Below are 16,985 nucleotides of genomic sequence, written 5' to 3'. Positions count from 1 at the left end.
TCAGAGCATATAGAGATACAAACGTATTGCAATATTCTGTAACAGTACCCTTGAGGAAGATGTACCTGCCCTCTGGTTCCCAGATGCACACCTCTTGAAAGTCCAGGTGTGTAGACATAAGTACCCCCACCCCTGCTCTTTTGGGTTGTTTTTGCAAAGAAGCATAATGGAAAGGAATTATCTTGTAGAGTAGGTGATAAACTTTCCTTAAAATGTGTTTCCTGAAGAAATGGGACCTTTTACTTTTGTTTGAATGGGATAGTACTGCGCTATCTATAAACAAGCTGCCTCTGGGCTGCTCCACTCACCTGTGTAATTTTCTACCTTTACTTTGTTGATAAAGTTCTCATAGTAATGTAGATCTGAATTCTGTAATATTTTAACTGGCAGTTGAGGGAGAGGATACCCAATGTGTCCTACTAGCATGCCATGTTGCTGCGATCCCCGGTAGTGGGACCCCTGTTCTTTACACACCACTTCCTATGCTACTCTTTATCGCTGTTAAGCATCGGGAATGTGAGGGTGGAATGTTCTCCTGATGCCTCCGAAGAGATGGAAAACAAGGGCTCCATTTTGTTGCTATGCGCTCTGTCTCAGAGACCTGCTGACGTGCTTAAAGAATTGTCCTTCGGGCCAGCCCCCTAAGGTCTTCTGTCTCTGCTTTCAAATGCTGCCTACATGCTTATTTAGGGCTTCAGTAAGCAGAGCTTCTCTTTGAGGTTGCCAGCTTGCTCTGTGTCCAGGCCATGCCCCCACAATTTATTTATTGAAAAAAATAAAAATTCTGCTTTTATTATAGTTTTAAATGACAGAAATATAATGCATCCAAATAGGAGAGTATTGCAAGTTAGGGGATTTGTCACATTCAATATATTGTTTACCCCAATGAACAGCACTAAATTCAGCAACACTCCAATCGATCGGTAGAAAACAGATTAAAAAAACTACCAAAATCACATAACAAATGCAATTGAATTAACCTGTTTTTTTTTTTTTACATTTATTTTTGCGGTGCTTTTGTTTTTTTTACAAGCAGAATAAGACAATGTATTAACAGTATTTCGCTAGTCGCGTGGGTAGCAGTGGATGTCTAGGGTTCAGCACCATTTTTAAAGGAACAGTATACAAGCTTAGATAGGCATATTGCATAGTGTAGGTACAATAAAATAAACCATGGTAATTCAGTATATGGCTGGGTGGAGACATAAAATAGATCAGGCTAAGCAGTTAAATCAAACTGTCGATTGGGACATATATCAAGCAAGAGTTGTAAGTTTGGCTTTTAGACATGTCATGTACAGTCGAGTAGTGGTGCTACATAACAACCTTTGTACTCATAGTGGGTCGGACTTTGAGGTCCCCCAATATCACCGTAAACCCGCATTACAAGGTATGCATAGGGTTAATAAAACAAGAGAAAATAACAGGAAAAAACACAGCAGTTTTGAATGTGAGCATATAACTTGTGAGATATGTTAGCTTGTGTTCATTCAGCTGATCCCTAGGCTCGGGAAATGCATTGTTGTTGTAAGAGGCTACTGGAGGTACAGGCATAGCGGGAGTAAGACCAGGCATCCTTTCAGCCCAAGGTCCAAATTGAGGCTGGCATCTGCATGTAACAGACTCAGTCTTAAGAAGTCCATGTCCTTCCCCATTTGTGGGGGGCAGAAGGCTTTGGTGATACTGTATCGCCGACGGCAGATAGCCCTTTGTCTGCATGGGCGATGCTTCAGGTTCTGGCCTAGGTAGGCATGTAGAAGAGTGAACATTATTCATAGGTTAAACTTTGCCTGAAGGAGGATTACTGGCCCCTGTACTCCTCCTCCCCTATTCGACCTATCAGTGCGATTGTCCAATGTTGCCCAGAAGCGGGTGAAGATTTCATCCAGTTTACTTAGAGACCGCTCTAATGAGTAATGGAGAGCGCCCTCGGGCTGTATAGGCGAGTTAATGTTAGGAAATGTTACGTACGCCATCTTAGAGTGAGTCTCCGTGTTCGGGTGCAAGCTTCAGCAGGTCTCAGGGATGAGTTCAGTTAGGTGACACAGGGGCACCAAGAGCTCTTGTAGCACAGACCAGGATAACCCCCACCGGTCCAAGGGGGGAGGACACAGGACTCAGCCGCAATTCGGCCTGCAGGATCCCTATCGGACAGGTAGGCCACACTAGGCCTCAAGATAGACAGTACAGAGCACCGCCGCAACAAGCTAACGTAAACTTCACTGGTACAAGCAGCATCTCCGGGACACCTTTAGGGATCCTGTCCCATCTCATCTTATCAGATCTCTTCCCCCCATGTCTTGTGCCTTCCTTAGCACACATCTTCAACTGCTCTCTCTCTTCTGGAGTTGTCCCTGCTGACCTTAAACATGCCACTGTAGTACCTATTCTGAAAAAAACATCTCTTGACCCGTCCTCCCCCCTTTAACTATCGTCCCATATCCCTGCTCACTTTTTCCTCAAAGCTTTTGGAAAGACTTGTCTTTACCCGTATGTCTTACTTCCTCAATTCCATCTCTCTCCTTGACCCTCTTCAAGCTGGCTTCTGCACTCTCCACTCTACTGAGACTGCTCAAAGTTACTAACAAACTAATCGCAGCTAAATCCATAGGCCATTACTCCATACCAATTCTTCTTTACCTCTCTACTGCCTTTGACACCGTTGATCATGCTCTCCTTCTTCAAACAGACAGTCTCTGTGACTGTCATCTCGTGGTTTTCCTCTTATCTCTCCCAAGGCTCATTCAGCGTCTCCTTTTCTAATGATACCTCCTCCCCTCGTCCTGTCTCGGTTGGAGTCCCCCAAAGCTCTGTACTTGGTCCCCTTCTATTTTATCTTTATACTGCCTCTCTTGGCATACGTATTACCTTATTTGGATTCCTCTACCACCTGTACGCTGATGACACCCAGATATATCTCTCCTCCCCAGACCTCTCCCCTGCCATCCTGCAACGTGTCACTGCTTGCCTTTCTTACATCTCTGACTGGATGTCCTCCTGCTTTCTGAAACTCAATCTCTCTAAAACTGAGCTCCTAGTCTTTCCTCCTCCTAACACTTATCCTCCTCTTCCGCTCTCCCTTCAAGTTAGTCGTATCCACAAAAGTCCATCCTTGCAAGCTCACTGTCTTGACGTCATACTTGAATCTGGCCTCACCGTTGAGCCTCACATCCAGTATGTGGCCAAATCCTGTAGATTCCATCCAAAAAACATAGCCCGCATCTGCCCCTTTCTTAAAGGACCACTATAGGCACCCAGACCACTTCAGCTCAATGAAGTGGTCTTGGTGCCAGGTCCCTCTAGTTTTAACCCTCCAACTGAAAATATAGCAGTTTCAGAGAAACTGATATGTTTACACTGAGGTTTAATCCAGCCTCTAGTGGCTGTCTCCCTGACAGCCACTCGAGGCCGCTTCTGCGATTCTCACTGTGAAAATCACAGTGATAAGACGCTGGACGTACATAGGAAAGCATTGAGTAATGCTTTCCTATGGGCAGTTTGAATGCGCACGCGGCTTTTGCCACATATGCGCATTTGGCGCTGACGTTGGCAGGAGGAGGAGAGGTCACCAGCTCTGAGGAAGCCCGGCGCTGGAGAAAGGTGAGTGGCTGAAGGGGTTTTAACCCCTTCAGCCCAGCGGGAGGGGGGCCCTGAGGGTGGGGGGGACTTAATAACCCTATAGTGCCAGGAAAACAAGTTTGTTTTCCTGGCACTATAGTGGTCCTTTAACCCCTTAAGGACCAAACTTCTGGAATAAAAGGGAATCATGACGTGTCACACATGTCATGTGTCCTTAAGGGGTTAAGCAAGATGCTACCAAGGAGCTTGTCTATGCTCTAGTAATTTCCCGCATAGATTAGTGTAACCCTCTCCTAATTGGTCTATTCAAAAGTCGTATTGCCCCGCTACAGTCTAATGAATGCTGCCACCAGACTAATTTTCCTCTCTAGTCGGTCCTCTCACCCTCTGCCGTCTTTATATTTGCTTCATGTATCCTATAGGAGTCAATTCAAAGTGCTAACCCATACCTAAGCACTGAACAATCAAGCCCCTCTTATGTCTTCACAGATCTATAAGAGCTGGGGGCGGAGCTTGCCTGCTGAGCAAAGCAGACGTGCCTGCTAAGAGCTCCTGAGCCTGAGGCCAAGATTTGGGTGTTAACGCCCGACCACCCAAGCGTACCAGCTGTGGACCGCCATAGTCCCAACCAGGGGGCGATGCTGCATCGGGGGATACCCGATATGAGACCCTTCGTGGCTGAATCGACCACATCGCAGCCTGCGGCCTACAAGGGTGGCAGCCAAGGAGAGGCGTCCGCTCTCCCGGTTCTCTGGCTGAAGGGGGAGCACTCTCACATTGCCTCCCCCCCCCCGACCCCAGTGGACCCGTGGGGGTTATCCCGGTCCCTGCCGAGCTGGACGACCGCAGCCCTGGACAAAGCAGAGGTAGCGGAGACACCCTCGTGCAGAAAAAGAGAGACGACACCCAAGATGGCGGATGCACCTAACTCTACAACACGCGGCAAGCAAACTCTTGAAGCTAACTTAGATGAGCTGTTCACCAGGTCCAGGGAGCAACTGGCGGGCACAAACATACCTGCAAGGCAGCTGACACCCGCACAGAGCCGACGCCACCGCAAGCTCCAGCGACACACAAGGTGAGCCACAACCAGCAGACACGTGGAGCCTACATGCCGAAGCGACAGCAACTGCCAACAGCAGTGGCGAAACACAAACCCAACCCGGCGAACTCTATTCAACGTCCAAAGCACCCACAGACGACGCTGAGGAAGGTAACAGAGAGAAAGCTGCACGCCGCTTCCACTCTGCAGACCACTTCTGCAAGTATGCCCATAGAAATCTCCAGCCCTAAGAGCGGACGCAGAGTGGTTGCTATCGGTGGCTCCCCTAAACGGCGCCGACGATTAAAAACAGCAAGGGTGAGCCTCCCGGTGCACATCTCGCAACTACAGAGGTTGAGGCCTCAAGAGCAAGCCGGCACTGCACCGCAACGAGCCAGCGGAGGAGCTGCACGCAGCCGGACCGGCAGGAACCGGAACCCGACTCAAGTATGGGAAAAACAACACGACAAGATCAGGGCCATCGAGACTCTCACATCCCGAAGAAGCCAGGTACCAAGACAAGGGATGGGGTGATCGACCACTAATATGCAGCCTAGACATTTCAGTTACCGTCACGCTCTCCTCTCACGGACTGATTTGTATCGATCCACACCTGGACTATTTACGCTACCTGGCCCACCTAACCGACCGTTATGCCAAGACAGACGCCGACCAGAGAGACGCGGGAGAGAACTTTACAATAACCCTCAAAGTGTGAACGTTCCTAACTGTTCAATCGTTTTTATATGTTTAAGTGTTTAACTGTTAGGCATCCTCATGGTAATTTCTTACTACTTAAATGATGACTTTTTTTTTTTTTTTTAATTCTTCATTTTTGTAGTGCATAAGCTTAGTACAATCGCTTGTGAGGTACCCCAACGGCAATCCTCCAGCGCATTATAAAACATATAAACAGAGGTACAGGGTTGATCTTGCACATTTTTATAAGGTTGGGTTATGCGGTTTACAGTGTCGCTTGTCGTTGCTTAAGCATTTTCATAACATAAGTTAAACTAAAATAACGTGGCTTACACTTTCTGCTCATAGAATAAAATTAAGACGCTGTGTCCAGTGTAATGGTACTTTTACCAGCATACTGGTGTATTTGATTCAGTTTTGGGAGTCGCTTAATTGAATCATGTTTTTATATTCAAACTTAAACATACCGTTAAGTACAGGCTAGGCAAGTTATGAGGTGCATATAACAGTAATGGTAGGGTTAGACAACTGGTGTACACATGTAAAACAGGCTTATTAACAAGGAGCATGCTGCATACAAGAGATATGTTTGTTAGTAACGGGCTGTGACTAACACACAGCAGGGTGAACATATGCTGCTTATGGCTTCATCCTGAGCTTTGAGAGAGTGGTTACAAGTTATGCTAGATTTCGATAAGAACTTGAGTGGCTCTAATAAACACTAAGGTAGCCCTAGCAGTTAAGATTAGTCCAGTATACATATGTGAGAGTTCAAATGGGGCACAGAGGGCTGTGTGACCGAGGGTACTGTGCCTGGTTTTGAGTCCTATTCCCCCTGGAGGTCAACCGATGCCTTGTTGGGGCTGTGGTAGTCGGTGCGGCTGGTGTATTCCGGGGGCGTTCAGCAGGCTCGTGTCGAGAGGCTTCTGGGCAGCAAAGGATGGGCTTTGTCGCTGGGTTAGGTGCCCCCATGCTTGTGTGTGTGCTGGTATTTTCGATTCACTGACCTGGGGACGTGTCGGTGCCGGATCTGATCTCCTCCGGGGGTAGGCGGTGGAACCTGGCAGTGTCTGACTCCGGTTGTGGTTTGCCTGCGTCCGGCGTAGGTGAGGCGGTGAGGTGGTACCCCTTGGAGTGCTCTGCTCAGGTAGAGTTGTTGCAGGGGGTCGTGCCTCTCGTGGTGTCCTGAGCTTGTGGGGTGTGCGGTGTATGGTTCGCCGCCTAGATGGGGTTTCTGCCGCAGGTGCCTGTGAGGACTTTGTCAGATGTCTTCGGGGTAAGCGTTTACCCGATCTTGGGAGGGAGATCATGTGGCGTGGGTCGTCTTTCGTCGGCGTATCACGCATTGGGTAGGCGAAGGTGTCTGGGGCATTAAGGCTTCCCCTTGCTCCCCTGCTCCGCAGGGTCTGACAGGGCCCAATCCGGCCTGGTCTCGGCGCCATAGAGGCGTTGCTCACATGAGAGGAGGCAAATAGTTGTGGTGCCGGTTCTCGTCCAGCTCCGAGTTTCAGCTTCTCCTGCAGCCTTATCCAAAAGTCTTCAAACAGTTGGTCGATGCGGGCTGGCAGGTCGTCGCTCAGTAGCCGTGTGCCAGCTTGGCGTCCTTGTGCCTGTCCCCTGCAGGCAGCCGCCATTTTGAGTGAGTGCTGTGGCTGTTTGAGTGCATCGTTGTCCGCCATTTTGGAGGCCCCAACTCCCACCTTGTTTGGCAGGGTCGCAGGCTTGGTCGTGGGGTATGGAGTCGGTGCTTCTCCTCCAGGCGGGGACCGGGATCTCCCCCACCGGTCCATAGGGGGGGGGGGTGGTGTGCGTCATTGTCGCTTGCGGCTGTTTGCACGCGGCGGGGAAGCGGCCGTCTTCCCTCGCCACCTCCCAAGGTAGGCCCCATGCTGCCGTTTTGGCGTCCGGTCTTCCCGGTCGTCGGGTTTGGTCTCACCGGGTTCCAGTGGGTGACCCCCATATTGTGGGCTCCTTTGTAGGAGGATTGTGCCATTACAGCCCGAGTAGTTGGCAGATTTGTGGCTCTTGTGGCAGGAGCTCCTACAGAGCACGTCCAGCCAGCTTGCCAGTCAGGCTCCGCCCCCTAAATGATGACTTTTAACTCACACCAGTCACACACCCTCAATCACGGCATAGCTTTTTTCCTGTTCCCCTGAGACATATAGTGTTACTCCTATGCTCATATGCTATGCTCTACAACTCACACGCTAACCTACTGCAATTCTCTGTATGCCTATTGACTGACAACACTAGTATAAACGTGTGCCAAACTTTTAACAGAGCACAACCGCTACACAATCTATAGGACTATGTACAATCACAATGTTCAGCCTGCATAACACTCCATTGCCTCAATAGACTTAGCATGCTCCTACATTCCTCCTACATTCCTGTATTAACCCATGAAACTGTGCAAAGTTAATATGACACACTGTTTCTCTGTTTGTCTATGTCTAAATTGCCATCACTACTAAGCTTATGATATTATCTTGTTTATATAACTACTTTAAAAAAAAAAAAAAGTGCAACGTCATTAATGCCAAGTGACTAAGAATGAATGCAAACTCGACGGTACTAGCTATTGTGGCAGTACAAACTCGCCTGTTACCCTTATGCACAAACAAAAAAAAAGAATAAAAAAAAAAAGTGCTCCTTCTCGGTCTCTCCGCTCTGCCTGTGACTTCTCGCGGGCAACTCCCTTCCTATGGAATAGCCTGCCTACCGCCATCAGACTCTCCCCTAGTCTTCAATCGTTTAAGAAGTGCCTCAAAACCCATCTAGGAAAGCTTATGGCCTCCCAGAGTAACCTCTACCTGTGTCTTGTTCTCTCCTAAAGGGCAGCACTCTACTCTCTCCTCCAGCTCTGCTTCACTCCCACCTTGTTTGATTGCTATTTCCTGTCCTATTGTGTTTTATACCCCACCTCCTATAGACTGTAATCTCGTTTTAGCAGGGTCCTCTTCAACCTATCGTTCCTGTAAGTTTTCTTGTAATTGTTCTATTTATAGTTAAATCCCCCCTCTCGTAATATTGTAAAGCGCTACGGAATCTGCTGGTGCTATATAAATGGCAATAATAATAATAATAAGAGAGAGCGTGACAAAGTAGTGTCAATTCCCCAGCTGTTACCAGTAACAGCTGCAGGGAATTGGCTCGGTCTGTTGAGGATCCCACCTTCTTGTGGGACCCTCCATAGAACTCAAAGCTGTACTCTCGCACATATGGTAACAATACTATAAATTATCAGTCAGTATGCTTCAGTACTAGGTTGGGAAGTCTAGAGGAATTTTGATTTAAGTTCTTTCAGCTTTTGCAATGTCATTAATTTAATATGTTCGGTTTTTCAGATACAAGTGTCATTGTAAGCAGACAATTATTATATTCTGTATTAATAACAGAGGGAATTGGGGGCACACCTGAAACATTCAGTTTACAGGAATGGTGCTGCCGTAAAGACCAAAATGTATACATAATACAGATTAAGGAAATCCACACACATAATAGATTTTTAAATTTGATAAGGCTACTTAAAATCACCTATTTCAACAAATATGGGGATTCAGTTACACTATATGGCCATATTGTGTTAAACCCACCACTACTTCACAGTACAACAATATCGGTGGGTCCTACATGAATGTTTGAGACAAATATTGCTAAATAAGATAATGTATATTTAGATAATCTGTTTTAAGAGCATTGTGAATAAATAAATATATATATATATATAATGCAAAATTAATGTGACAAACATTTTAAAAAAATGGAATGTGTCATAACTAAAGTGATCGTGCTTTTATGTATATACTCCCTATGTATGTCATGTATACCAAATTAGAATTATAGTAATATTACTACCCAAAATCTCCTCAAATTTATACCTTCCTATGGTCCACCTCCAAAGGGACACCTGAAGCTGGGGCCATATGGTAAATGTGAATCCTCATATTTGTTTGCTGATATAGGTGATTTTAAATAGGATTATACACTTTTCACATTTATTTTTATATGTGCGATGATTCTAAATCATTGGCTAGTATGGCAACAATGACCACTAATTTCTTAGGCCCAATAACTCTATCACTTTCGGGCCAGTATGTGGCCACAATATATCTAGGCCAATTGCATGTCAATGGGACAAAAACTTACAGTAGATTGTAATAGTAGAAAATGCTCTATTTGTTAGTACTGATTAAACATGTTGTGCTTCTTGCTGTCCCAATAGTTATAGTTTGGGTATTTAAAAGTGTTGAATTTATTCTGTCCATTTCCCTCAGACTGCCATTACTTATCTATACTAGGTGTTCTTTAAAAAAAAAAAAAAAAAAAAAGTTTGTAATGTTTATTTCCCTTAAACATTTAGTATTTATATCCTTCCGAACCTGCTAAATAATCTGTTACCTTGTGCTCCTCTGAAACATAATAAATGCCTGAATGTTAGAAGTCCCTTCATTTTTAAATGCATCTTAAAACAATTTAAATAAACCTTGTCACACTCCGGCGGCATTTTAAGTATTTTTCACGCATGTTCTAAACAAATACAATCATTGTGTTTTCAGTCCAGCTCAGAGGAGATCAACCAAGTTATTTGAAAGGCGATAACTTTTTCAAATTCATATGCTCTGCTTGTTCAGAAGATGGCAAAGAACAGTTTGAGCGGTTAAAATTAACCTGGCAGCAGGTAAGCAGCAAAATACTGATATGTATCTAATGTACGGAATCTGTTGGCGCTATATAAATGGCAATAATAATAAATACTGCTATCTCTGTCTTAACTGATTTGCACCTCAGCTCCTTTGTCCGGTCTCCAAATCATCATAAGATTTCTTTAACGTAACTGCTGTTGATCATCAATGCCCTTTTTTGCCTGTCCCTCCATCAACAGCTTACAGGTCTTGTCTCCAAAAACTTACAGGATTATTCACTGAAGTGAACGTTCTGAGTGGATTCAAAGTGAATTTCAAATTTAAGGTCAATAAAGCCTAACTGGGAAAATTCTCTGTCAGCTATGCTTTTTATTCAGCTATTCTGGTCTTAAATTGGAAATTCACTTTGATTTCTAAACCTAAGCTGTCTCTGTGTGTGCGTGGCTTTATTTTATATGTCTTCAATTATCACATCTCCCATGCTGCGCCTATCCTGTGGTAGCCCCTTCCTCACTCTGACAAGCCCCTTCCACGGATTCCATTGTTTTAAATACTCTCTAAAAACTCACCTGTCCAGTGAAACGTATCACTTAGCTGCTATGCAAATCATGAGTACGTTTTCCTAGTTGGCTTCTTCTTCATACATTGAATTTCTTATATGAATCTCCCTTCACAAATGTATCTTTCTCTTCAGTGCAGTCACATAACCTGCCCCGCTTCCACTAAACTTGTAAAATCATGTAGTTTTCCTCTTCAGCTGAGTTCCATATCTTTGGGCTTTTAGAGTTTTTTTTTTTTTTTCTACTTTAAAAAATTATCATGTGGTTTATATTAATAATCTATTTTGTGTTAAGGAGCATCTTAGATTCCCATGCCTGATAGATTCTGGTTCAGATCAGATCAGATCAAATCTTCCTCTGATATCTGGTTCAAGACAGGCAAACTTGTAGCTGCATCAGGTTCTGGGAGTCTCTGCACTGATAAACAACTCTCCTGTTTTAGGTTGTCATGCTGGCTATGTATAATCTGTCTCTGGAAGGAACGGGTCGAATGGGTTACTTTCGATGGAAGGAAGACATTTGTTCTTTCATTGAGAAACACTGGACGTTTCTTCTGGGAAGTCGGTAAGTCTAAGACGGACCTTAATGTGGAAACTCACATCATTCTCTCTTTAACCTTCTCGGTCCTGACTGGATGCTAGACACCTTTCTTATGCAATCCCATCTGACTCTCATAGGGTCAATCTATGATAGATAATTCTATTCCAGTCTTTTTAGTCCTCCCATTTGGTATCCATCCTACCTTAAAGGGACACTATAGTCACCCAGACCGCTTCATCTCATTTAAGTGGTCTGGATGCAGTGTCCCTGTTCCCCTTAGTCCTGCAATGTTAACCCTTGCAGCTTTATAGAAACTTCAATAATTACTTTGCAGGGCTAAGACTACCTCTAATGACTACCTATTGTTCCCCTTCTCCCCCACCCATGGACAACAGGTGTCCCCCCCTCCCCCCTTTTTAAAAAAAATTTAGGGCTACCACCCACTGCTCATGGGTGGGGGCGGGGGGGGGGACAATAGGTTTCCCCATTTTTATTTAGGGCCCCTCACTGTTAAGTGCTACTCACTGTTTAGTAGACATTCCCCTACTTGCGGCATAGTGAGTAGGGGCATTTGGGAGACTTTAATCTCCCTTATGCTATTATGGGGGTCATATTGACCCCCCATAGAGTGAGGACGGACATGGGGGGCTTAAGAAGTGGCAGGGAGCACTGCTCCCTGTCACTTCAATTTTTACATATTACCAGGACGGAGTCGGTCCAAACAAAGAGGTCTCCCTCCTTGTAATAAACCGAACGAAGAGAACATTTGTTTGAAATTTCTATTCATTTATTCGTCTTTTTGACGAATTAATGAATAGATTAAATTCCCGTTCACATGCCCAAGTGTTTAACTGTCCCACAGGGACTTCATCTACCCACACAAAGTTGGCGGTGCCCTGGACCTAGGTCCCGGCAAAATACAAAGATGGAAAAATAGGTAATATGGGGGGGTAGGTTAAAGGGGCATTTGGGGGTGACTACGGAGACAATTAGATGTAGTGCAGTCGGGAAAGGGGTTTCAGCCATGACAGTGCCGCTTTAAGTATCAGTTGGTCAGGTAACTGTAGAATCTCAATGTGTCTGCTCAGCCAGATAAAGAGATTACATTTTCTCAAATAAATCAATATACATAATTTATAAAATATCAAGTTTCAATATATTTAATAAGCTTTAAAGAAAAAAAAAAATAAATTCTATTTTAACTGTACCCTCATCAACTGCTGGTTTGAGCTTTGTGGAAAACGAACAAGTAAACTATTCACAGAAACCCAACTGCTTATCATTTAGTACAGCATAATTGTTAAATGAAGTGCACATTTAAGTATGATGCCATAACTTAATATGGATTTGTGTGCAGAGTTTTTTCCTCCAGCTTTAGTGGGAGACCACCGATTGGCTTATGTTTTCTGATAGACAGATGAATCTCTCTTAAGAGATCACACAGTGATCACAGTGACAAGAGACCTGTTCAGTGAATTACATACATAATGCATTGGAAAATGCTTGGTAGAATTCACAGTGTATTTTCTTAGTTGTACCTGTAGATGGGCTGCTAAGTTTCAGCACTACGACAACACATCTGTTGATTTATATTGCTCATAAATAGTGGCGCTGCTTTACTCTACGGCCATGCAATATCACTGTTGCACTTCTTCGTTCTGAAAGTGTAGATCATGAAACGATAGGCTGGGTCCTCTATGACCATCAGTGTTAGAAAATATTGTGCGCATTGCATGAGCAGACAAATTATTTTACTGCTAGGGATACAGTGCGTCTATTGGAAGGTAATTATAAAATTCAAAGCTAAAATTTCTTGCAGGAACATTTTTAACTCCATCAAAGTAAATTTTTCTCATTGTTTTACCCTTCTCTTGCGTTAAGGAACATGTCATCCATAGAATTTTCGTACCAAATTAGATATTCTTTACTCTGTTACTTTAGGGTTTGTTTAGTTATTTGTAAAAAAAATGTTGTTACCGCTCAACTTTTTGTTCAAGTGCTCCTTCGATTCAGGTTGCAGAATAGTTTTTAAACTGTGTAATGCCAGCTGGGTGTCTATAACTAGGTCTAAAGCTTGAATATTAATTGCTTTGTTCGATGACCTCCGTCATTGGTTATTTCCTTCTCTTTCGCTCAGGAAGAAGACATCTACTTGGTGGAGCACCGTGGCTGGGTGCCTGTCTGTAGGCAGTCCCTTGTTCTTCCGGTCTGGAGCTCAAGAATTTGGGGAGCCAGGATGGTGGAAGCTTGTTCACAATAAACCCCCTATTCTCAAACCTGATGGAGAAAAGTACCTCACAACGACTCAGAAGACAAAAGGTACAGTCATTTCTTGGTACTAAGACGATAAAGTCCAAAGGATATAATCTTTGTTTTAGTGAACACCCTGTATGGTAAGCTCTCTTGGGCATCATTCATATGTGAACAGGAACCTTTTCGGAATTCTTGGCTCTTTCTAGTACATCTTTTAACTGTTAGTATTCATAGGTTTTCATGTCTGCCTGCAAGTAGAGCAGTCTAATTATGAGAAGAGATTGTTGGGAGTACAACCTAGATTTGGCAACACTGTGTTAATGCAGCCTGCTTAGTAACGAGCAGGAGCAGTGTGTGCCATTCTAGCTTGGAGCAGATATTAAAACATAATAGCCATGGCAGATGAATGGGGAAGGACTCCTATACAATTCTGCATAATATTGAAGATGATTCTTTTAATTTCAACTTGTGTGTTCATAGCTGCAATAAATGATTCAGGTTGGGTTTGCATACCAACTACCATTTTCTTTTTTTTGCTTTGTAAAAAATCTTTGGTCATCTTTGGTCTGTCTGCTGACTCTTGTAGCCACACCTTCTGGTACTGACTTGGTATCACCTTCTTGTCCCTAATTAAGACTAATGGCTTTACTAATAGATTAAAAAGTCACAATTTTGCATCCAAGTCTCCCTGCTTGCACTTACAGGAATGGAAACACCCAAGGTGAGCCCAGTTTGTTTCAGGCTTATTTTTTTGTGTAATGAGATTTTTAAATAATAAAATCAGTGCTTTAGTTTCTATCTCCTATTTGCTGCTGTGGACAACATGGGCACGACTTCGGTAAAACAATGTAACAATTATAGTAAATTTCACACAAAATAGACCAAACAATCTTTGTTCTTGGAGCACTTAGGATCAGGTTGTATAAAGGTGAGTTTTCATTTCCTGTATTCCAACAATCAGGGTGTCCATATAGTGGGGTCTTCAATTAGCACCTATTTAGCTTTGCTCCTGAATATCAGAAACAAAGAAGCTCTATTTATAACAATGTTAGAGATTTCCGGTACATAAAATAGTGGCTTTGTGTACAGATTAAATAATTCTTTAGATCACATTCAGGATTTAAAAATATTTTAGAGCAATATGTATCTTTCACCTAGATTTCTAGCATGTTGACATTTTAAATGTATATAAGGCAGGTTTGATTTATTTTAATAACTGCAGGCACCAAGGTGCCATAATGCCCTTTAAAAAAAACTTTGGAAAAATCCGCCCTTATTTTTCTGGATGCATTTCTTTTTGCATCATAGCACCCAGGCACTTCCCTTTTAAAGTGAAACTGCCCACACAGTTTGTGTGAAAAGTTAATATTCAACTAGTTACAGATGAATAGTTAAAAAAATATACCTACCCAAAGTTTGCTTCCTCTACTCACGCTATGATTCCATTAAATGGAAGGAGTGGCCGTTAATACATCCACTCCCCCCCTAATGAACACAATACCAGTAAGGTGAAAACCAGCTCTAACACTTAAGTGAAGGAATCCCTTTACCTTCACAACATAGAACATGCAAATAAAACAGAAATAAGTGGAGCTTAGACATCGCACAATTCATGGCTTCTCGTTGTGAGATGCTGTCTTGTCACTTGGAAGAGGGGCATTTACTTCAATGCTCACAGCTTGCCAGCTGCACAGTAGTCCACCGAGCTAAATCATTAAGATTATGTACAGCTAATAAATATATATATATACAATGCTGGCAGTTTGATTAGCACAATTTATAGAATAATTATTTTTTTAGCCATATAGAGAGCAAATCCATGTTTAGATGATTTTTTATAATTATGGGCACACAACACATTGTTTCATAAGAACGCGGTTTTCAAAGTGCCCGACAAGGCTTGTATTACATTCAGTCATGTAGATGCATTGTGTCTCCAGTTCCTATAAAACCCCTTCTGGAGCCTGTCATCACAGTGGAAGGTCTCCGAAAGAGAGCAAGTCGAAACCCTGTGGAGTCTGCCATTGAACTGAAGGAGAAAAGATCACGCACTCAGGAAGCCAAGGACATAAGAAGAGCTCAGAAAGAGGCTGCAGGCTATGCCGACCGCAGCACATCTTCTACTCCTGTGAAGCTTTCCAGTAGACAACGACCTGACTTTATGCTTGAGAAGGGGGAAATGATTGACTTCTCATCCATGAGTTCTTCAGACAGGAGTCCTACAACAAGCCCATCTCCTTCTCCATCCTTGGACTTTTCTGCTCCAGGTACTCCTGCATCTCATTCAGCCACCCCAAGTCTACTTTCGGAGGCTGATCTCATCCCTGATGTCATGCCACCACAAGCTTTGTTTCATGGTGAGTAATGCAGTCCAGTGCTTCCCACACCACGACACTTGAGGTAGCTCATTTAAAAGTAATTGTAAAAGCATCTTACATCCTAATACAATCCTCTTGACTTCCATTCAGCACAAGGTTTAAGTGCACAACTCAAGGGCAATACGTCTACCATTATTATCATGATCAACTCTTTATATGGCATTAGATTTTTAGCTCACCTTTCCTAGCATTGCCTTTCTGTGACTGAATTAGATGGTTTTATTGGCCGTGTGTAGCTAATATAGATGTGACCAGGCTGTCTTAGGGTGTTTTTGGGTGCTTTTCCTTCCACTTGTAACCATGCCCCTCGACAATGACCTGGGAAACTAGATCTGTATCCTAGGTCATAGAGTAACTTGATGTGTTGGCATTATTGTAATTACTTGCGTTTTGAGCTTAATATGAGTCTTCCATCACACGTTCACTTTCTCCAGGTCAGTATCGAAAGCTGTGGCTACAAGAAGTACCCAAACATGAGGGTATTGTGCTACAAGGGACTTATTGTAAATCATGCTGAACGGATTAGAATATTGTTAATAAAGCAAAGATGCAAAATTGCATTAATGTTGTTTTTGGTTTCCAGTTTAGGGTTTTGTTATGATTCATGCTGGAAGATTAACTTTACATTGTCTAAGTTGTGTTTTCGTGATGTTGCTTTTACACAGACGATGAGGACATGGATGCAGATGGTGTCATTGATCCGGGGATTGAATATATACCACCTCAGAATGTGCCACCAGGAGGAGGTACAGTGGGTCGAAAAAAGGTTAAAACGTCTATGCAGATAAAACAAGAGATAGAAAGTGAAGAGGAAAGAGCAGAGCGGATGGAGTGTGACTTACTTGATGAGCCTTCTATCGAAAGAGGACATGACAAAAGGAGACCTCTTCCTATTGAGAAAGAGAACCCCAAAAGCACACAGTATAAAACTTTAAGTCTGTATGAAGAGAAGTTGCTTTTGAAACGCCTTGAAGCCTGCCCAAATGCAGTTGCTGTTACTCCTGAAGCCAGGAGACTGAGGCGCAAGCTGCTTGTACGTAAAGCAAAACGTGAACGAGGAATGCCTCTGTTTGACTTGGATCAAGCTGTGAATGCTGCCCTGCTCCTCGTAGGTGGGGTGTATGGAGCAAGAGAAGGATCTGTCAGTAGACAGCTGTCCTCTGGTCCGGCATTTCAGACATCAAGCCAGGACTTGAGGATCTTGGACAGGTTCCAGGTAAGTGATCTCCAAGGTAAAATCAATACAGTGACATTAGAAATATATCTGTTTAAAAAAAAAAAAAAAAAA

At 43.6% G+C, this 16,985-nt stretch overlaps 1 protein-coding gene across 3 annotated transcripts in view; it reads left to right on the top strand.

Annotated features, from left to right (window-relative positions):
* Positions 1–16,985, top strand: part of KAT14 (lysine acetyltransferase 14) — a 36,094-nt gene that overhangs the window by 3,869 nt on the left and 15,240 nt on the right. For 2 of the 3 annotated variants that reach the window (XM_063443691.1, XM_063443692.1), the window contains exons 2-6: positions 9,880–10,001; positions 10,969–11,090; positions 13,204–13,385; positions 15,260–15,676; positions 16,363–16,913. In XM_063443691.1, coding sequence (XP_063299761.1) covers positions 9,880–10,001; positions 10,969–11,090; positions 13,204–13,385; positions 15,260–15,676; positions 16,363–16,913 — 1,394 coding nt within the window. The remainder of the gene's footprint in view (positions 1–9,879; positions 10,002–10,968; positions 11,091–13,203; positions 13,386–15,259; positions 15,677–16,362; positions 16,914–16,985) is intronic. The other variant, XM_063443693.1, reaches the window with a different exon arrangement.

Source organism: Pelobates fuscus, chromosome 2, assembly GCF_036172605.1.
Source record: "Pelobates fuscus isolate aPelFus1 chromosome 2, aPelFus1.pri, whole genome shotgun sequence".
In the NCBI taxonomy this organism is placed as follows: Eukaryota; Metazoa; Chordata; class Amphibia; order Anura; family Pelobatidae; genus Pelobates; species Pelobates fuscus.
This window is presented reverse-complemented; position numbering and strand designations above follow the sequence as displayed.